Here is a 22,855-nt window from a genome sequence, read left to right as displayed (position 1 = left end):
CCAGCCACTATGGGTGGTGGACAAAATTTTTAATTTCCACCCCTGTTTTCACCTCTGAATGCAGGTCAGCAGCAGATCCTGAGCCTAACTGTTCCAACTGAGGAAATGAATGCGAGCATAAATTTGGTTAATTTGTTAATTTCTGAAGGAAATATTGGACCCATTTTTACAAAGCATATCTTTCGAACATCTAGAAACTAAATTATATTTCTTAAACAGACACATCAGAAGGAATTCTCAAAAATTTAATCCAGCAACTCAGGCACCTCTTGGCCAAAGTAAGAGTTCGTCCACGATAGGATTGAATGAATACGTCATTTTTTAATTATTTAAAAAAATAATAATTTTAGTGTTGCGTCCACATGGAAACAACATTTTAGGAGCTACAAAATGGTATTTTTGATAACAAAAACACCCTTGTAATTTTGTGTGGACAGCTAACCTTTTATGAACAATGACATCATAGCACCGCCTCTAATCTAACCTACTTCCTGTTGTGTTGTGCTAACATGCTTTACACCTTGTTTCCTGTTTTTGGTGTATTTTTGTTCGTTACAGCGCCACATACAGGCCTGGAGTAGTTACTACATAATTTGGGGCCTTTTTCTGTGTATCTTGTGCATGAAGACATTTCTTGAAACAGTTCTGTTTATGAGGATAGTTTTACAAACAAGAAAAAAAACTGATTGTTTTGGAAAAACTGCATTTTTTTGTGGGAAAGGCTTAAATATATTATGCTAATCCAACTTATATAATTGGCCCACCTACGTCCAGCAATAAAATAATATCACCAATGTTTACTTTCGTGCTGACACAGCATTTAAAACACTTTAAATGCATTAAATTTAGAGACTAAAAACCTGAAAAAAATTAACTTGATTTCAGTTACATTTTTAGCTGATTTCCTTTTACGTGTAGTCATATTTTGTATGTGATTTTATCAATATTTAATCAAACAATACAATTAGGTATACATTTCTTTTTTAATAAATGGTAATTTTCAATACCTAACCAAATGTTTCTTTTTGTTCCATGCGTTAGATCAAATATCCGACCAGAAAAGGCCAGTCACAACTCTCACCAGTTCAAGATGCACACGTTTGAAAGAATCACATCATGTAGTTACTGTCACCTATTGCTCAGGTAAGATTCAGGCTAAATATTTGTACACACCCAGTAAAGAAGGTAAACTTGAACTGTTACTATGCCTAATGTGCTTGAATAGCAAACTGATTGTGCTCCTAGATAAATAATCTTTTTCACATTGAGGGAAAAGAAGAAAAGAAAAGAACACAATGACATTTTATAATTTAGTCCTCAGTCACTTTTCCTCAAGCACTTCAAGGAAAAAAAAAAAAAGTCCTTAACCTGACTGAAAAAACTTATTGAGGTTGACTGAAAGTAAATATCTAATATACTGTCATACAGACTGTTAGCTGTCCCTGTTTTGAGCTCACAGTGCAGGTTTTATGGTCTCTAAAAACTTGAAGGACATTTCCCGTGTCATTTCACTTATCTTGACAATGTGACAGGAGCCAGAGAATTCTAAATGTCAAGGTGTTTCTTTTCTGGTCGCTGTTGTACATGAAATATATCCAGTATTTTACTGTCTCCAGGGGCATCTTTAACCAGGGTTATCGCTGTCTAAAATGTGGCCTGGGGGCTCATAAGGAGTGTCTGGGTCGGCTTGGAGTCTGTGGGAGAACAGGTGAGGAGGAGATCTTCTGAACTTTTTTTTATTTTTTTACACTAAATTGAAAAGGTTTTGGCGACCTTTAGGCCTCAAGATACTTATGCTCAATAAATATTGAAATCTAAAGTTATATTCATATAAAATTGACCAGTTTATCATTTTTCAAGTGAAGGAAATATCTTTACTTGTTTGACTGTTTTTTTATAATATCTTCTAAATTACTCATTGTAATCTATCTGCAGGGATGCTGACAATGTTTAATTTTAATTTTTAGATCCTCGCGTTAATACATGTAGATGGGATAACGTTCACCTTTACTTGCCATTTTCTCTTAGCTCATTTATAATTTTCTATATAAATTTCTATATTAAGAAATTAAGCATGATATATTTCCGACTTGTCACATTCTTAGCTATTTAACAGTTGTGTAAAAATGTGGGACTGGTTGAATTTGAATTCTGTGTCTAGCCTTGTGTCTGTGTCACCTGACTGGTGCTTTCAGGTACTTCATCCTCACTGAATTTACAGACATCTCAAGCCAGCTCTGGCTTTTGACAAGCTTCCTTAGCAGAAGCACTGTGGTTTTTATGCATTCAGAGGCCGTGATGAGGGCCAGCAGAGGTTGACAGTTGAGGTTGTATGTCAAGAAGCCACCACAGTCTCATATTGTATTCCCCTCACTGTGTATGTTTCTCACCTGCCTGCAGATCCTGTCAAGCTAAGGCCCAAGGTAAGACCTGAACTCCTTCTCTTCTTTGACTCAGACATCTTCGCTAACACAGTAAACAGGGTGAAAAGTACCATCTGAACTCCATCCAGTCGTATCTGTTGCCAAAGAGAGAGATTATAGAAGAATTTCTCATCAGCACTAATAAAACTTTGCTAATCAAGTGATTTTGATATACCATTGAACACATTATATTGTTAAAGTTCTGCAGAAGAGGGTAATGCTAATTTTTTTTATTTTTTATTTTTGCAACAGTTGTGCTAATATGTGTTTTCGTTAACAAATGCAAGCATTTTTCCAGAGTGCTGCCCTCTTTCCCTGAGGCAGTCTTGTAATATGTCCAGAACCTGTTTGCAGAGCTTGTATATAAATAACATGGAAAATAAATATAAATGTAAGTTTTACATAATATAATTTAACTATTTAGTCAGGCAGGATATTGTGGCTGTTTCTACAAGGGCAGCAGAATTAATAAGCTGCATGAATCCCTAAGATAGATTATATATTCATTAAAATGATGAGTGTCATCATTAGTGTCTAATATCGTCATGGATGAATTTCAAGCTATCACACTAACAAAGCATCATAAGCAGAGGCAGCAGCATTTAGGAGTTCCTGTTGTTGTTGACTTTTCACAATTGACTATAAGCTTTTGTGTTTTTATAAGTACATAGAAGATGTCTTACAAGATGAGATTAATAGTTTAGATGTCTATGTTGAGTTTTCACTATCACCAAAGTTTGTTATTTAAACATGGCTGGATAATCATACCTGCTCTGGAGCAGTTGCCAAATTCACCGCAAAGCAATGCTTAATTTGATTATTCAGTGACAAGTTTTCAGCATTTATATTATCAAGTATTTATTCACATCACACAGTATTTCGATTATAACTACAAACAACAACCTTTTGCTAATTAATTCCCATGAATCACAGCATAAAAGATATGGTAAACACGTTTGGAAACTTGAATACACTCATGATCAAAGATGCTTGCAGATAGATTACAATAGCATAACAAATACTTGTTATCTATTATCTGTCTGTGATAATTCATTCGCAGTGATCTTTGAATGCAATTCTTAATGATCATTGCTTGATGCATACAAATTATTCATCTGACTTACACTGCGAGTGAATAATGCATCATTTGTGTTAAAACAAAAAAACAATTTTCACCAATTTATTCTTTTTTTGTTCAGAAACAACAAATAACTGAATCTAAAGACAAATTATATACAGTAAAAGATTCAAAGAATTTTTTGTCATTTGTAGTCAATTTTTAATATATTGGCCTCAATCTGAAGCAGTCGCATCTAATTGAAAGACTTTTCTTTTACAACTTTAATAAGGATCGGGCCAGAGCAGCAGCAGCAGGAGCTCTGTTTGGTCAGACTCCTGTCATCGTGTACCAGCTGGCAAATCACAGGTCTTTGTGCTACACTGTGGTTTTTGAAAATGTAAAGTAGGTGGAACACTCTTAATAAGTGTCAGAGTTGACAGGAAATCATAATTGAACACTGAAAAAAAGTCCACAGGTACTTCTGAGGCAATCTTCATACCACATACCAGCCATCAGTTCGTGCAGCAGGCCTTTAAATCCTTAATGACCAGAAACCATCCTTTGACTTCACAGTAAATGTGACAAACCAATTAATTTACTGATCAAGTGAGGCTGGGTCAGTTTTTTTACTCTCATTTTTGTAGTCAGAAGACAGATAAAACGTTTATTCAACGTTTATTCTAACCCTAACCCTAACCCCACAAAATAACAACAAAACTCTTTTTTTATGGCTAACTTTAAAAATGTCTAAACCAAACATCTAAAGAATAAAACCCATCAAGATGATTGTATGACTCATTTTTTAGGTCACCTTGCTCCTGTACAAGAGCTAAGAACCTCTTACTCTATATTTATCAATTTCTCCACAGTGTTTCATTATTTTCATGCCTTTCTCTCTCTCTTTTCCCCAAATTTCTCTCAGTATTCAAAGGACAACACAACACCACAAGACTCAGGTCAGTATGGTATGACCACTTGAGCACTTTTTTTTAACCTGCAGAGGGTTTGAGAGGTATTCTTTTTTTTATCTGAGCTATGCTGCAAAACACAAACAGAGCACAAATAAAAAAGAGATGGTTATTCTGACCAAAATTGTTCTTTATATCAGAGTTAAACCTAATCTAATAAACCAAAAAATTGGTTTGAAATGAAATTTGAAACAAACAGATATTGGCCTAAAGTTAATCTTAAAGTGTTTTGAACTGTGCTCCCCCCCCCCCCATTGAACGTGAACAGGAAGAAATTGGTAATAAATATAGACAAATATTTGACAAAGTCTAAAAAAAATATGTAGAAGAAATTCCTAACCAGAGCAGAGAAAAAAAAAAAGCTTCTTTTCTCACCTCATGCCATGATTCCTAAACCCTTGATGGCACAGAGATGAATTGAAGTGGGTGGAATCATTATGCGAGCAGCGCAGGAGAAATGCAGAGAAAGAAATGCAGAAAAGCTCTCCCAGCAATCTGTGTGCCTCAGCCTCAACTGCTGAGCCGAACCTTTGTGTGATAAATCAATTTCCATAAGGGGTTTATGAGAAAGACAGCCATGCTTATTGTTCTTATTAAAAACATGAATGCGAGATATTCCATTCATCTGAGGTCACAGTCAGCTAATAGTTTCCTCAGGCTGGTTTGCAGGGGAGCCTGAGCTGGAAGGGTGATCTGTCTGCAGCAGGCCAGATATGTGAGTCAGGGGAGAGTAAGTGGCTGTGTCTTTTAAGTTGGCAGGGGTGTTTAGTCTTAGCCTTAGCCCCATGCTTGTGGCTGTGTTAGTCTGCCACGCCGAGGAAAGATTGGTGTTGCACCATTCAGGAATCAAAGAGATGGATTTCCTGTAATAGTAAATTGCTGCTTTTGGGGGGGTGCCACTTTGGTGGTTTAGGTTTTAATCAGAAAAGACTGCCAGCTAGTGCAGATTTATGTATGCGTCAGGGGTCAATTGTGATGAAACCAATAACATGAAGGTAATAGGTGAGTTTTCTGTGTAGATAATAAGAATAATAAATGGATTTCTGCGTTAAGACTCGATATGATATTTTTGCCTTATTTACTGTCATATATTCTGTTAAAATTTCTGCTGTCTAAATGGACCACATTTTTACAGTGTGCATTTCTAGTTTTGTCAGCCACTTAAGGTTTTTCCATTACCCTATATTTACTTCTTCACAAACACACTTATCAGCAGGGGAGACATGGGGTTTCCTGCCCAACTTTCTGTATAGTAGCATTCAAACATTTCGAAGAAAAAAATACACTAAAATATTTCAGGTGCTGAGAGCACTGAAAACTAGATTAAAACAGCAACTTTCCTCCAGGAAAACTTGCTTTTGCTGACTTCCAGTTGTTTAACTTTTCACTTTGCTGGTATGATGTAAGACTATACTCCAGGGTGTGTCAGTACACTGCTATATTAATGCCACCTATCACTCATGCCAAGTGCATTGAGACACAAAATTTATTGTTCATAATTCCCCTACTCGCCAGTTCTGCTCCTGTTTTTGAATCTGGGTGGGTTTGTGTTTATGTGGGTATGTCTGTTAGTTCATCTTGATCTTGTCTGTTCGGCTGGTCTGCTGGCTTCATATTTAGGTTGGGGAGCGAATGTGCAGATGGAATGAAGTGGCTGAGGGGTGGATGTGTAAACAGATATATCTATATATCTACTGGTGGTGGCATTTTAGGGAGCTTTATTGTTTTTATTGCTTTTATTGTTCTTGCTTTGTAAAAGTGGCACTTTTTGTACCAGAAATACCATCTATAAAGATAATAATTGGATAACTGTTTGATTGATTGACTGAATTGCTTTAGTGGTGTTAAAAGGTGTTTTATTTTACCTCCACATTTTACCTGGTGTCTTGGTGAAAAATGCATACCTATATCACTTTTGAAAAATAAGCAAACTATTTCTGTTTAGTCTTAACCTGCATGGTCCAGTTTTCTTATTAATTTTTGTCACCTACATGTATTGATGTTATTAGTAGTGTTTTGGTTTTTTTTGCTTGGTTTACTTAAAAGGGACAAGTGGCAATTTTCTCATCTATGAAGCAAAAGTAACAATTATGTCCTGTGTTCTGAATAAAACTCAGAGGTAAATGCAGAAAATGTGGAACATGTTTGTGTTCCCTGTGTTCCAGGTTTACCAAGGATGATTGTGATCAGAGACTACAGCGGCATCCCCAGCCCCCAGTGCGGGCCCCCGCTAAGCATTCATGCGGGGGATGTCATTGAGTTGATGTTTGCTGACCTGCAAAGCTCCTGGTGGCAGGTGTGTGCCATTCGGCTCATTTTTGTTTTATGTCCACATCTGTGACTTTATGAAAAAAATAACATGTTAGCTCTCACCTGGTTAGTGAGGTACTCGCAATACCTTTGCTGTGTCACAAGTTTGAATCTGTGCTGCAAATTATCTTCAGTCAAGCGCCTTAACTCCCACTTAGTGACAAGGAAAGAAACGTTTAAAAAGCACAAGTATAGTGACGTCAAAAATTTGTCTCTCTATGATGATGCTTTATTTTGTTTTGGGATAAACTGCATATTGGGCTGTGGTTGTTCATCATATTCTGTCTGCTGTCAAGATGAGCTACAATATATCACAATGGGGTCAACCAAAATGAGAAGATTTGTTTTAACTCCACTGGACCCCAGTTACATTTCAGATGGGATAGCTGTCCTGTCCTTCACTCTTTAGTTTGAATCTGAGCCAACATAAGATGATCTAACCAATTAGTGGCTTCGGTTGAATAATGGCATGTCACAGTGAAACAATAAAACACAAAACACTTCAGCCCCTGGTGGATGGTTTAATGGTGGTGCACAACCTCATGTCCTGGCACATTTAATAACCCTCTCACGACATCAGGGTATTTGACCTTATCTATTTTTAAAAGGATAGCGTTATCTAGGGTCTTTCAGGAGCCTGCCTTGCTGTTTCTAACTCTACTTTATGGTGGCATTAAAGCCTCATCCTCCTTCTGGTGCTCCTCCAATCAGACTGCAGTCTTTGCCAACGGCACGGCTGGGAGTGGGCAGTTAGCCCAATTTCCATTGCTTCATGTTTCTCTCTGTTGTGACATAGCACAAGGTGGAGGGTGAGGACACGGATGCCACGAGAGTTCTTGTAGGCTGGTTGAATGGCGACCAGAATGTCATGGCCCAGACCCAGTGCCACTGTGTTGTTAGCTGCCATGGTAACAATGCATGCTGGAAGGGAATAGTCAGAGTAATAATGTGATGACACACATTTGTGTATCCATGCCTGCTGCATAATGATACTGTAAACAGCTTAACTAAAAGCTAGGGGTAGAGCAGTGTTTTGATAAACAGGTTCCCACATTGTTTGCACTGCTTGTTCCACTAGTGTTCACATAAAGATGTGTGTGTGTGAGTGTGTGTGTGTGGGGAGGTGCTGATAAAAAAGCATTTTTAAAGTATCTTGTGAAAGCATGAAACATTGCTGAAACAGCAAGGCTGGCAAAAATGTTGAAGTTGAAGTCTTTAAGTTAGTCAGTGCAATTCAGTGTATTGTATATTTTAATTTAGACAAAATGAACATCATAGTAGGACAGTTTTACATAGGAATATAGTATAATATTCAGAAACAACAAAGGTTTTCTGTTGGAGATATTGGCTTTAGCAATAATTTGAGCTCTTTAACTTTGCCTAAATCTTTACCAACTGAGCAAGGCTACACAACAGATTTAAAGGAAAGGTAAAAAACACTAATTTAGAAATCTCCATACCAAATAATTTCTGACTCGACTACGCTCAAAATGTGTTTATTTTAGAAATCAGTCACAACATAGGTTTTCTTAAAAGCAGACATGGACATACAAAAAGCATATCTGTGTAGACAAACTAAACTTTATTGACAGTATTTTTACAGCCTAAATTCTAAGCCTCAAAATTTTAATCGTTTCATTTCTGTTGATTACAGTAACGCATAAAACCTGCTGGTGGCAGTAATCAGCTGCAAATATTGCACGTACTAATAAAAAAAGAAGATAAAGAGTTTAATTTATAGAAAATAGTTTTTAGAGCATTCACTAAATGGCTTCGTTTCAACAAGTTTGAGAGGTCTCATAGTTACACACAATATGATTTGGGGAGAAACACTGAATCTTAACAGAACCTTGTTTGTTTACAATGAAAAGTCCACAGGGTGCCTTTAATCTTCTGCGTCCCCAGTGGCGCCAGAGGATGGAATTACAGAACATTGAGAATTCATATCCCCTGTTACCCAGAAGGCAATTATCCCCCATCCCCCTGGCAGAACAATACAATCAATCACTGTAATTTCATTTGATCCTCTGGCTGCTGCCTGTTTATGCCAACAGAGTAATAAGTTTAATCTTTATCATACGCTTATCGAAAGCATAACAAATAGAGAAGGGCTCTCTAAAAACCTTTGATGAAATGTTATTACACAGAATGAATCATAGAGATGGGTAAAGATTCGCTTTCCAATCTAGTTACTGCCAGGGCTTGCATGGCTCCAAAAAGCATTTCATACTCTAATAAAGAGGAGTGAGGAGAAAAGCACAAACAGGGCAGGAAGCTGAATGAGGAGTTTTCTTTGCCCTTACCACTTCTTGTCTTCTCAGGTTCACTCAATGGACTTCAAATTGACCTCAAACTCAGAGTTGTAAACTCACATTATGTCAAGCTTGATATATATTTTTTATTGCTGTCTACACAACAGGGAATTAAACTATACAAAATTAAACTAAGGGCTTCTATATATTCAAACTAGTTTAATTGGTTTTTCCAATTTGGTTTATTTAGATAGAGACTTAAGTTTGTCTTTTACGTGTTTGTTTAACGATTCATTAATTTACATAGAAAGCCTGTGGAAGCTTCAGGCAGGTTTCCTCAAAAGCAGTTGTGTGTCTTTAGCGTGAGCCAGAGCTCACACTGTTTGGATATTAAAAGACCAGAATAAGATCCATTATTTAGTGTTAAATGAAGCCCTTGTTTTGATGCAGTACAAATCTAACTGCCGGCAGAGTTTGAACCATAATTAACTTGGGCTGCAATTTAGATGCACTGCTTGTTGTGCACTAATTGCTGAGGATTTACTGAAGCAAGAGAGGGAGGGGAAAGAGCAAAGGAGGAGAATGCAGAGAGGCAGAAGTGTGGCTGCACCCAGACAAATATAATGCGATTAACAAGCGGTTGCTATTGCAGGGCAAAATTGTGGCAACAAGCAAGACTGGCTTCTTTCCAAGTGACGCTGTGAGGCCTTGCCCATGTGTAAGTGTTCATAGTTATCCAAATCAATAAGACAAAATTTAGTGTGATTACAATGCATTCAGCAGATAATGGCTACTATTGATGTCTTGCCAAAGAGATGTAGTGCTTAGAATTGCTTTTTCTTCACTGGTGTAGACTTGTTTTAGCCATTAGATATGGCTTGAATATCACATTACCACTAATGACCTCCACCCTCTGTATTGACTGTTTTAAAACACAAAATAACCACAATTCATTTCTCTGCCAGGTTCCAAAACCTGTTGATTATTCTGCACAGCTCTGGTAAGTGGCAGAAAAAAGAAAAGAAAAAAAACAGAGAGAGATGGTGTGTGATAACCAGTGTGTTCTTACACCGTGTTATCGACTGTATTGACTGTTCTCATCTTCATATTCAGAATGATTGATTGCAGTGTAAGTGCAGTAGTTGTTTATTGATGGTTCAGGTTTGCAGGGCCAATGGAGAGATACCAAGCTGAGGTGGAGCTCATGGACAGAGAAAATAGCACATATCTAGTTCGGCACAGGAGTAAAGAGTGTAACGAATATGCCATCAGTATAAAGTGAGTGACATGACGACTTTCTCTCTGTTTATCTTCATACCAAATCTTCTTCAATTCTCACTGTTGTTTATCATAAATGTTTTAAAAAAACTAAAATGAACAGTTTGTGTCCAAAGTCACTTTCTTTTGAGAAGCAAGAGTTGATCAGGTGGCAATTTAAAAAGTGGCAACATGAAAAAATCCCCTCAACGCAATAGTTATCTGAAAATACGGCATATAGTTCCTTATGTTTGAGTAATTTTGAAGATAAAGAATATTCTGTGGTGATTTGTTTATTACAACAAATATCAAGACATTATTGTAACTGTGTAATTGGTAAATGCATGTTCAGAAACAAAACAGTTAAACTAAAAAGGTAGGTTTGCTAAAATTTTAAGATAAAAAATCCTTTATTTATTTTTTCATGAAATCAAATGAAAATGTGTTGTTTTGGATTTTGTCATAACCCAAATCATGTAGAAACATTAAAATCTGAAACCTGCTATGAAGGAAGGAAAAATGGACAGGGAACAACACCAACAAAGGTTAAACTGTTATGAAAAAGCTTTTACTAAACAGCACATCTTATGAGTTGTATGCTGTTGTTTGTACCTAAATGTGATCTAGGGCACAGTAACCAGTGAACCAGCTACCGGATCATTATTGGTGCCCAAGGTTCATTGATGTGTGTAAGGAGTGAAGATGGTCAGATCCTTCAGTTCCCATTAAAAAGTCATTAAACCACTCAAAATCTTTATATTGGCTCTGATAGGAAGGTGTCAGATCACACAGTGCACCACAGCTTGATGCTTATTGGGCTGTATAGCTGTATACCAGTCAGGGTGCTCATGCTGAGTCTTATCCATCACTGAATGTGTCTGTATTGGACATGTGAGACACCAAACTGGATTGAACAATGGAACATAGGTCTGATGAATCATCTTTTCTTTTCCATTGTGCAGAAAGCTAGTGAAAAGGTAGCTGTAGGAGGCAGTGTGGTGGTCTGAGCGAGGAAATCTTGCATCCTGGGATTTATGTGCTGTTATTTTAACACATAGGTCGCACCTAAACATTATCACAGCTGATGTACTCTCAGTTACAGCAGCATTATTCCCTCATGGCAGTGGCCTCTTTCAGCAGGATAAAGTACTGTGCCATTCTGCAAAAATGAAATTGTTGACTTGGTCTCTTGATTTCCACATCTGCATTAAACCAAACAGATGTGCTGAAAAAAAAAAACACTATTCCAAAAGTATATTGAACAGTGAGTTGAGAAAATTTGCAACCCAGTATATTTTGTTGTGTTTTTTGATAAATTTATTTCTGTAACCAACGAATATTCAAGTAACAATATACTGAGCAGCCCTTTTGATGGGTGTTAGGGTTATCATGCTGCTAATAAATTCACAGAATAATACATCACATGTAAAGGAATGCTTTAAATAGTGTTTTTTTTAACATAATTAAATATTGCCCCTGAGAAATAATGACTAGTTATTATTTAATATGGATAATTGCAATGTCTTTTGCTGTAATCTAATTTACTTAACCATAGGATGAATCTCTGAATAGGTTTTTATCAGTCCACTTTGAATGGAACGTTCCCCCAAATATTTGCCTGGTAATAGATTGGAGTTAAGTGAGAAGGCATGTCTATAAATTCACATGATGAAGACCCTTTTTTGCCCTTTGTAAATTGTACTTGTGTAAACCTAGAAACTGATTTATTTTAAAATACTTTATGGTCGGCCCAGTTCACACATTTTGAGTAACTAGAACATTAAGATGAAGTAAAACTAAATTAACTGTTTTATCATCTGTCTATTGTTTTTGTCTGGTACATATTCAAGGAGTGCTTGATAGCCTTTTATCAAATTATTTGGTTATAACTCAAAATGCATTTCAAAGGAGTGCTATAAACACAGTTGTAAACATCGCATACTCTACATAAAGCTTCAATAAATGGCAGTGTTATCTACAAGTTAAGTGCTGCCTTATCCTTCGTTTTTGTCTATTTAACTAGTGAATTTCTTCTAGCTACATCAAAGCTTGTTCACGCTTTTAAAAAAAAGAAAGACCTATTGAGTCTTTCTGATCTGGTATGGTGGTTGCAACAGATTATAACTATGGAGGGAACACTCTGAAATAGTGTTTCGATGTTAAGACTCTTTAGCCGGTGACACACCATTCCAGCCTATTTATTTCGGTGGGCTCATACCGTTACTCATTCAGAGCTTTGATCTACGGGGCCAGTGTCTGAACACTCCAATCCTAATTGCCTGTCTCAGTGCTTAAGATCCTTATCGGGATGGCTGTTTGAGATAATAGAGCTTTATACAGAGAGCTCCTACTAATCAACTAGAACTGTTTAATGTCAAACACTACAAGCGGTCAGTTGGTATGTGTTTGTATGTATGTGCAGCCTTGGGAACATGCAGAAGGAAAGAAGAACTTCATGAAACAAGCCTAATCTGTATTTATGCATCGCACCGCTTATAACTCAGCACACATCAATAATGTATGATTCCCCATATATTCATAATGTATTGCAACATGGCTGTATTCTTCTCATCTTTTATGCAGTGCACTGGGAGATTTACAATGCCCATCTGTCTCTGGTCCAACCTGGACATCATCACATGGATGATGAGTTATATGCACTACAGTCCTATTTAGTCTGTATTTTAGTGAAATTCAGGGACATTTTTGCAATACAATGTATACCCAGAGCTCACTCTAAGTAACTTCAAAGTTACTATTCACAATTACTATTACTATTCACAATATTTAGCTTTTATTCGCCCAAACTTTTGACTTTTGCATAACACTGCAAAACAGGAAGTCCCTTAACATGAGTAGCTTAAATGTTTATGCATGTTTATGCTCACAAGTAATACTAATATGTCTTTGCACTAAAATGTTTGTCAATCTTTTTCACATATAATTAACTGCCTGAGTAGGATGGTGCATGCAGAAGCCTGCTTAATGCCCTTGTACCCCCTATTTCAACATCTAAAGATTAAAACCTGGGCACCATTTTATTTGTCACTACAATATCTGTGTTTTGACTCATATTGAGCACGAGCACTGTGACTGGTCACTGTTAAAAAGCTCAATGTAGAAAAACAGGACATATAAACTCAATTAAATGTTTTTTCAAATGGTTGCTGCAAATGCAATGCATATGCATCAAATCTTGTTCAACAGTTTTTTTTATAAAATGGAATTTGATTTTCACTTTTTAAGAAAAAGCCATTCCCGCGTTTTTAAAATATCTGTGTTACTGCAGGATACCGACTCATAATAAATGTATAATAATCACTTGTTGATTGCATAAAACTATATTAGGCACATAAATGGTATTGAGTGTTGTCAAAAAAATCAATAATTAATGGAAAACACATTGGTTTATAAATTTAAACTACTATAAGAAATAAGTGTTTGCAAGATTATTTGATTGAATAAGTAACATTCATTGAGACCTGTGACAGTGTTTTCATTACATTTTATGAGTAACTTAGATCTAGTACTCACACCGAAGAAAAACAGGATTTTCTTTTTTTTCAAACAGAGTTGGTTGTCTCAGGATGACAATTAGCTGTCAGCTCAGGCAGACCTCCTTGACAATTCACCACAGATACCAGATTGATGTGAAAGCATGTATGGTTGATTAGCAGTCCATGTCTCATTCATCCTTCACAGGTTCAACGATAAAGTCAAGCACATTAAGATTCTGACCAAGGATGGATGCTTTTACATTGCAGAGAGTCGGCTGTTCAAGACTGTGCTGGTAAAGGATTTGGCTTTGAATGGATTCTTTTCTGCCCTACATACCGTAGTAGGATTAATGAGTTTAATTGTTTTGCTATTACTTCTCACTTCTCTATTGGAATATTTTCCATTTTTCTTCTTATTATTAGAATAATATTTATGGATTTTTTTTTGTCCTACTCATAAATACTTTTGCAGTACAAACTCATCTTGTACTGTCAAGATCAAACTAGCACTTTTTAAAATAACCTTCCCATGCTTATTTGCATTATTTCCCATGCTTTTGTACACAATAGAAGCTAGCAAGCTTACAGATGTGAAGTGTTAAAGTTGTGTTTTGTCTTATGCTGATTTGACACAGGACTTGGTAGAGCACTATAAACAGCATTCTCTGAAGGAGGGTTTCAGCAGTCTTGACACCACTCTGCAGGTTCCCTACAGAGAACTGTCCAATGGAAACATGCCTAAGGCCATTACCAAAGTTGGCAGTGGTGAGTCTGCTTCACAAACACCCAGGTTCTTTCCCTGACACTATCTGCCTGACAGGTGGAAATACTACAGGCTCAGATCATATCTTGAGCTGGTTATATCTGAAAGACATTCTTAGCAAAGCATTTGTTTTGACCTGTTTCGAAGACCAGCTTTGTGGCTTTTGCTACAAAAACATATCAGATAAAAAAGGACTTTTTACCCTTGAAAGGCCACAAAACCTGCCAGATATATAAAACAGGAATAGCCAGTGGTATGCGTTTATGTTTTTTTAAGTCATCACCAAGAAACAATGGATACATTTGTAGAAAGAAGCAGTTGGTTGAAATCAGTATATTAAATCAGGTACAGCATTTTGATCATATTCAAGTAAGCAATTTCTTTTTACACCACAGACTGTCAAAAGAAACACCCATGTGTTTGACTTATGAAATAACTTATCACAGGCATACACTCAGTCAAAACTCTGTGGCATCGCAGATTCAATTTTTAATGCAAGTGATGTTCTGTCATCAACAAAAAACACACTTTATCTATCTATCTATCTATCTATCTATCTATCTATCTATCTATCTATCTATCTATCTATCTATCTATCTATCTATCTATCTATCTATCTATCTATCTATCTATCTATCTATCTATCTATCTATCTATCTATCTATCTATCTATCTATCTATCTATCTATCTGCTATAAGCTTGTTGTCTGGACTGAAAATCAAAATTTTAAAAATGCTGTACAAAATGTACTATTTAATTTTGAGTTAATTTATTAGAAATACCATATGTTAAGAAACAAGTAGAGTCATTTTTGTGGCAAAATTCAGATCTAGTTCACTACCCTGCACAATCAAAAATGACGTCAATAGTCAGAATAAGTGGGCCAGAAACTGCTCACGCATTCTTTCTTTGTCACAGTGACCTCATGTGATGATAACACAGGATGGACACCAGCAGTTTTACTTGTCCCATATGACTCATTTAAATGGTAATGAATATAAAAACACTTATTTTTTCAAAACAACTGTGCTTTGAAGTAAAAAAACAAACATAGCAGTACTTACTAAAGTTCAATACTGCTAAATCTCGCAGAGTAACAAAATTAGGTAAATTAGCTTTATGTTAAGGCATGAGGTGCCTGTTAAATAGGTAATTTGCATAATGTTATAATTACCTAACTCTAATAATTTATGTTATATTGCCTGGTAGACATGGAAAACTCAAAAGGTTTTTTTTCAAACATGTATTTTGTTATCTTTTACGAATGTATTACATGATAAAGCACTAGTTGTTTGACAATATAAGCAGTATTTGCTCCTCAAGTTCTTCCATTTCCTTAAGCAGTTTTGGTACTGCTTATTAATAGGCTTAAACGGCTGCAAACACACAGAAAACAATAACATGACATAGCATATGAGACAATAGAGAGAACTGGAAATGCGGTGACTGAAAGAAATAAAAAGGAGCCTCGGCAGCTCAACGGGCTTGGCAGGGAGGTCCCAGTTAGGGCTCAGCGCCTCAGGCAACCACCAGGAGCCTGCTACTTCAAAACCTCACACTCCGCACTCTGCTTAGCTCTGAGATGGCTTCACAATCTTGCTGACAGGACATGACATTCCACTTGGGCTGGCTGCAGAAAAAGAAATAAATAAATAAAATGTGTGACAGCCGTCTGCTGACACACACCTGAGGGAATACCCCAAGTCCAACTGAGGGACCATGACTTCTTCCACAAAATTGGGGGAAAAAAAAGTTTGCAAATATGATCTGATGTGGAAGAGCAGAAAGCAGCTGGAGGTAAACTGTCTTAACTTTAAGAGAGATGTATGTGTAAACAACCAGCAGCCAAGGCGAGCAGATGAACGCAGGAACAAAGTCAAAGTTAGCCTTTTGTTTTTGTTTGGATGTAAAATTCAGCTGCATTCGCGTCGCTCTGCTTCTTTTGGCGGAGTCGGTCCCCGAGCGCGTCGGTCTTCAAAGCAGCTCTGTAAGAGGTGTTTTTGTGCATTGCTGCCATTCATTGCACTTTTTTTCCTGATGAAGCCTTGACAGACCTGCCGTCGCCTCAGTGTATTCTGGGATAGATTAATATTGCCTTAAGTCGTCCACCCCCGTAGACAGACTAGTGTGGGCATTGTATTCTCTGTCAGGTAAACAGCCTCTGTGAAAAGACAGATGCCATGCAACAGCAAAAGAAAAAAGGATTGAATCTCAAAACAGGCAGCGCATTGCAAAGAAAAAAGAATAATGCAAGGATGAGCGAATGTATGCAAGCTGGAGAACTGCTGAAAAGCCATCATAACTAAGAAGAAATGTGTTTGGAAAACCCCCAACAAGCATGTTTAATTAAGTCTGACTGCATGGTTTTTAATGTGGATGTGTGCAAATGCTCAAGCCAGGAAATTATTTTTATTGTAGTGATAATTTCAGTGTCTGTCAAGAAAATCATTTTGTACTTAAGGTTACTTCATTTTCTTAACTTAATAATTGTGAAAACAGATTTTAGATGTCTAAGTTTAATTGCCTTGAAATGAAACCTGAAGTTGTTTAACTCTTTCAGGTGGTTGATTAAGGTTATCAGTTGTTTGTATAGAGTCCAACCAACCAACTGACCAACCAACCAACCAAACCTAGCTCTTTTAGATGCAGAGTTGCAGTGACTCTATTTTGACCTCGTCCCAAAAAGCCAAGCTCTTCACTCTTTCCTTAAGGACGAGTCTAGCTATTTGCAGAAATAAGTACATTTCAGCCACTTGTATTCACAATCTTCTTCACTACAAGTACCTCTGTCTTTACCACAACAGAATCTTACAGCTGCCCCAATCCACCTGTCCACCAGCACTTGGGACAATAACTCATTCCCAACCCCGAACAGACATTCAACACTTTTCTATGGCCTCAGACTTGGGGGTGCGGAATTTCATTCCAGCTTCTTCACACTCAGCCACAAATCGTCCCAGTGCCTGCTGGAGGTCACTTCTTGATAAGGGCCAGCAGGATCACATCATCTGCAAAAAGCAGCAATTTGCAGTCTCAGAATCTTGAGATTTTCTGGCCTTTTGGCTTTACCTAAAAGTTACAAAGTTTATGAACATATCAATGACTAATGACAATCTTGGCTGTTTTTTTTACCAGAAGCATGTCTGAATTATAACCGTCAGTATGAACCCAAGCTTCACTCCAGTTGGACAGATACCATGTAAATGGCCTAAAACTCCACAATCCCGAAGTATTTCTCATAAAATACTACAACAAACACAATCATAAGCCTCCTCAAAGTCAACAAAACACATAAAGACTGGTTAAAGACTAAAGAATTAGTAGCTGCATATAATATGCACATTTGCTTGAAATGTTCATATATGTATAAACTTTTTTCAAAGATTTTGGCAGTGCTAGGATATATATCTATGGTAATTATTGATCTACTACATCTACTTTGTAGATATGCTGAAACTGATTATGAACAGTTTTAAACTATTTTTAAGGATTTAAGGTAAACACAGTATAAACACAATATGTAAATAACAGTACTGAAATTCTGCAGGATTGATACGTAGTTTTCTTTAGCTGAAAGTATGAAAATATACATGGGTAGCAAAAGAAAGCTCAAACTAACAGTAAAAAAAGGTAAATGTTTCAAACATATGCATGTGCCAGGTGAAATGACAATTTGTCTGATGGTTTCATTGTTTTGTACTCCACCAGTATTTCCTTTTACCTTGTTTATTGACTTTGACAACTTTTCTCTCTCCTTTACCCTCTCACATACTCTCTTTCCGTCAAACTTGTGTTTACTTTGCTTATGTTCTCTCTTTGCTCCCACTACGGCCTGAAACCCCTCCTTCCCTTCTCCATGCACCCACCCCCGCTCCCCCATCACTTGCTATGTTTCTCTGTAGTTCCTCCTGGCGGCTGCAGCTTTGTTCCTCCTTCCTTCTCGCCTTTCTGGTCAGGTACAGGTGCAGATTTTCTAGTCTTTGTTTCTCCTTTGCTTTATGTTCACATTTCTGGGTTTCGGAACATTAACTGTCTTGTTTTCTTTTTGACATATTTGTTAATGCATGTAAACCAGTGATGCTCCTGTTATCTCGATATTAAATTGTATGTATGACTAAGTTTATTGAAAGTCATATTAACATATTATAATGAAAATCAATCATTTGTGTCAGATGAGATTCACTTTCTCCAATACCTGGAGAAATTTGGAACAAACAAGTGGCAATGAGCTGCAAAGCCACCATTGCTTACATTTACATTGTACAATATTTAAAAATATGACCAACGCTTCAACCACATTAACCAGAGGCATAAACTTTTGTGGTTTCTATTAAACTATGACAGAAAATAGTGCACAATAAAATAGGTAGCAATAACATTAAAATAACAAGTAAATTGCTCTAAAGTGAGAAATAGGAAAGTTTTCTCATTTTTGTTCTTCTATTACAGTGAGTTAATATGCTAGACTATTGTTTGTTTTTGCTGCTTTGTGTGCACATATACTGTATATTTTGGCATGTAGTATTTGTGGGCTTAGGCATTTGTCTTGCTATGATGTGCCTTTGTGTGCACGTGGGTGTAAATCTGTTCCTTTCATTCAGCATATCTTCACAGTTGTGCCATCTGTATTTTCGCAGATAAAGTAAGCAAACCTTTTCACACTTGTGTTCACATGTGATATGAGCTCTGACCCACATGTATAGGAATAATCTTGTATAACCAGATAAGTGAGAATGCATTGAGTGAACTGACTTCAAATTTCACTTTGTATAAGTTCAGCACATGACTACAATAACCCCTGACCTCTCATATTCTCATGTGCATCAGGCCCTATGAGTTGGGACGCTGAATATTTCTCCTTTCTTACGAGTTAATCTGTTTTCTTCTTGTATTTCTGTTGCTTTTTATTTGCTTTCACACCATGACTCAGAGCTCTGAGTCAAGGGTTTTTGCTGCTTTATAATCTGCACTAGTGTTATGCACTGTACCTATTATATATACAAAAAGAAACCTCAAAGACATATATTCCTGTAAAAAAGAAGCAGGTTAAGTTCACCTAGTTGCACCTAGGGGAACGTTTTGCATTACCGCTTTTATGTTAACACATTTCAAATACAATAAATTAGTGCTCTGTGTTTAATTTCAGCTATGTAACAACAGTACATCTTTAGATTAGATAGTTTACATTTTAGCATGGTTTTCCATTTTCAATCCAACGTGTGCTCCAAATACTACTTTGTGTCACTGTAAAGTCCTGGAAAGTATTTTGTAAATGGGTCCCAGTGATAAGACAAGATCTTCCTCTGTCTCAGTCTTTTCTCCTAGAGTGGTGGGTGTCGCAGTGGCACGTTATGACTTCTCTGCCAGAGATACGCGGGAGATCTCTTTACAGCAGGGAGACATTATCAGAATCTACACAAAGATGGCCAACGGGTGGTGGAAGGGAGAAAGCGATGGCAAGGTAGGTTCGTGGCAAGTTTCCAGACTACTGCTAAAACATTAAGTGTTTTGATTTAGACCCTTGCAAAGGAATGGGAGCTGATATTCATCACAAAAAAATTAGGAATTCACAGTAATTAAGGGTTGATTGATTGAAGCCTGTTCTGAGTAAAAAGTATTGTTGAACATTATTGTTATCTATGATATTTGGGCACCAGCTCCCTGCGACCTGGAGAGAAAAAAGCAGGAAAAAGAAAATGGATGGAGGATATTTGGGCAGTAATACATAATACATACCTGTACTTTCTGGGTACATACCTGGTATTAGTGTACACTTGGGACTACTGCTTTTATGTCAAAGTAGAAATGTCAAAGCCTTTACTTTTATTAATTTCTGACCACTCTATAGTGGAAGGACCTTTATACATCAGGTTGTTGTCTTGCTGCATGATGCAGTTATCTTTGAGATTCAGTTATCAATGAAAGTTTTTAAAATCTGTTATTTTTTCTACTTGTATGAGTTGTGTAAATATTCAAAAAAATTTGGTCATTTTAGTACAGAGGATTTTAAATGTCTTAAATGTCTAATACACATACCATTCTGACTAATTGTTTTCTGCTTTGCTGCATCTCAGGTGGGCTGGTTTCCCTCAACATACGTGGATGAAGAGGAATAACTGTGCTGCCTAAAAACTGAAGCATTCAGCCGTGTTTAGAGCTAGCCAACACAAATGCAAGTCACAGGACTCTACCTCTGTCTGTACCCTCAGTCACACCTACTTGATGAAACCCAAAGGACTGGACATGAGAGGAGGTGGCAGTGCCCTTTAAACCCTTCTCCTGCCCTCTTACAGACTCTCAAGTGAGGGGAGGGAAGGTTGTCAAAACACAGATTTTAGAAGTGTCACGCTATAGCTTACCCCACTATGGCATTGTTTGCCCTTTAGATTCCAACTCAACCTTCTCTTATTATTGATGACTCCACTGTTTGGCGTAAGACCTGTCTTCGCTGTCTTTGTGAAGGCTCAGTCACACACCTGAACCCAGATCCTGCTGACAGTGTGCTGACACGGTACACCACTAAATCCAAATGATGATGAGCTTTGACTTTACCTGGAACACCAAAACTCTTCTGTGTTTTTTTATTTTATGGACAGATATTAATCTTTATTTAATCCAGTTCCCTGAAACTTCAATTGAAGCTTTTTGAAAGAAAGACAAGTTTTCATTACTATGTTGTGACAGACTGTTTTATTTATCATGTCCTGTTCACTCAGTGCTACAAAAAAACTTGACTTAGAGGAAAACACATCTGAAGTTGAGCATTTACTTAATCTGCCATTGAATAATTGATGGGTCCAAGATTTGATTCCTGGATCTGTTGTAATAGAACTTTCTTACTGATTTTAATAACCACCTCAACTTTACTGCCATCATAAGGAATTTTATCTAAATGTTCGATTTAAACCTTATTTAAGTTTTGCAAAGGGTTGTTTCTTTGTAAACAAACTCCCACCCCATTGATGGCAGGTAAGCTATTCAACGTGATTGCTTGCCACTTGTTGCAACGTGAGCTTCAGTGTCTTGCTAAATGTGATTTTTTTCCCCCATTTTTATCAGAGATATGTGCACAAATGCAATCAAAAAGGTAACAAAAGCAAATGAGAGCACATGTGGTGCGCATTGTTTAATTAGTGCTCTAATCATTTTAGCATTCGCTGTGAAAACCTAAAAAGCCCTTTTGCATTTCACAGATTTTGTGTTTACCTCAACTCTTTATAGTTTCCGAGTGAGTGACTCAAGGGTGATGTAACAGCTGTTCACTGTAGAGCCCGGTAGCACAAGGGCATTAAGCGATGCGGTTTTTCTTTCAAACGTTAACACCCCGCTAACCATGTGTGTAAAATCAATATTTAATAAAAGCACACTCTTTGAATTGTACTTTTGAAATTCAATTGGCTATTTTCCCCCTTCTTAAAACAAATGTTATACTGAAGGAACTAAAGCACCACCATCACGTCCCAAATCACAGCCATGTTAGAGCTGATGTTCTGGAGGTGCGGTGAGGAATCAGCAGATCTCAAATTAAGCATGTTGTAGGAACATGGATGTATTTTAAAGCCTTTGTTTTCTCTTTAATGTGATTTCTTGAAGGTGAAAACAGTCTTTGCCTTAATTCATTTTAGCACATTGGTGTCATACAACTTGCTGTTAGAATTCATTTTCTCAGTCGTTACTTTTAACAGACAAACACCATGTTTGGTTTTCTCCCAGTTTGCAGCAGTGCTTCCGTTTTTCAGTCTCTGTAGAGGTCTCTGTTTACTAATTGCTTTTGGAGAACATGCCTCCAACCCTTTCTTATTCTTTGGACCCAAAACATCACATTAGCAAAAGAAAGAAGTATAAAAGTTTGATACCTGAAGCGTCCTACATTTTAATGCATTTGTTGCATGCCTCTCTTGCAGGTCTTCAACAGCAATTACATTCGGTTTTAATGAGTTGCTAATATTACAAAAAAAAGAAGCAACATTTAATTTGTTTGACTGTAAATTATTATTTGTTTAAAGCCAGTCTTAAGTTAAACGCTGCTGCACAGTTGTTGGAAAAAGACGATACATTCATTGATCTATTTGTTCAACCTACATTTTACACAATATTTTTTTAAAAACTAAATAAAAAACAATAATTAAAAATGTATCACCTATTAGTGTATTAACAGTTTCTCTTTAGCGGTCTCTACCATTTTGAGCTAAGGTCTGCAGCAGGAAGTTTATATATTTACTCTGAAAAAAGGTTTGACCTTTTCTTCCTCAGAACCAGTGACAGACTTCCACATTTCAAATGGCTCAACGTGACATATTTCTGAAACTTTTGTGCCTTGCCTT

At 36.9% G+C, this 22,855-nt stretch overlaps 1 protein-coding gene across 6 annotated transcripts in view; it reads left to right on the top strand.

The window, feature by feature from the left end:
- LOC108232983 (guanine nucleotide exchange factor VAV3) overlaps positions 1-21,925 on the top strand; it is a 52,999-nt gene extending 31,074 nt beyond the window's left edge. For 3 of the 6 annotated variants that reach the window (XM_025004825.2, XM_025004824.2, XM_017411150.3), the window contains exons 16-28: positions 1,042-1,143; positions 1,617-1,708; positions 2,401-2,423; positions 4,406-4,439; positions 6,617-6,747; positions 9,666-9,731; positions 9,979-10,013; positions 10,175-10,291; positions 13,973-14,060; positions 14,403-14,532; positions 18,434-18,487; positions 19,844-19,992; positions 20,606-21,925. In XM_025004825.2, coding sequence (XP_024860593.1) covers positions 1,042-1,143; positions 1,617-1,708; positions 2,401-2,423; positions 4,406-4,439; positions 6,617-6,747; positions 9,666-9,731; positions 9,979-10,013; positions 10,175-10,291; positions 13,973-14,060; positions 14,403-14,532; positions 18,434-18,487; positions 19,844-19,992; positions 20,606-20,647 — 1,063 coding nt within the window. In that variant the 3' untranslated portion in view covers positions 20,648-21,925. The remainder of the gene's footprint in view (positions 1-1,041; positions 1,144-1,616; positions 1,709-2,400; positions 2,424-4,405; positions 4,440-6,616; positions 6,748-9,665; positions 9,732-9,978; positions 10,014-10,174; positions 10,292-13,972; positions 14,061-14,402; positions 14,533-18,433; positions 18,488-19,843; positions 19,993-20,605) is intronic. The other 3 variants (XM_025004826.2, XM_017411152.3, XM_037982078.1) reach the window with 2 other exon arrangements.
- Positions 21,926-22,855: the final 930 nt, after the last annotated feature.

Source organism: Kryptolebias marmoratus, linkage group LG20 (assembly GCF_001649575.2).
Source record: "Kryptolebias marmoratus isolate JLee-2015 linkage group LG20, ASM164957v2, whole genome shotgun sequence".
Lineage (NCBI taxonomy): Eukaryota > Metazoa > Chordata > Actinopteri > Cyprinodontiformes > Rivulidae > Kryptolebias > Kryptolebias marmoratus.
This window is presented reverse-complemented; position numbering and strand designations above follow the sequence as displayed.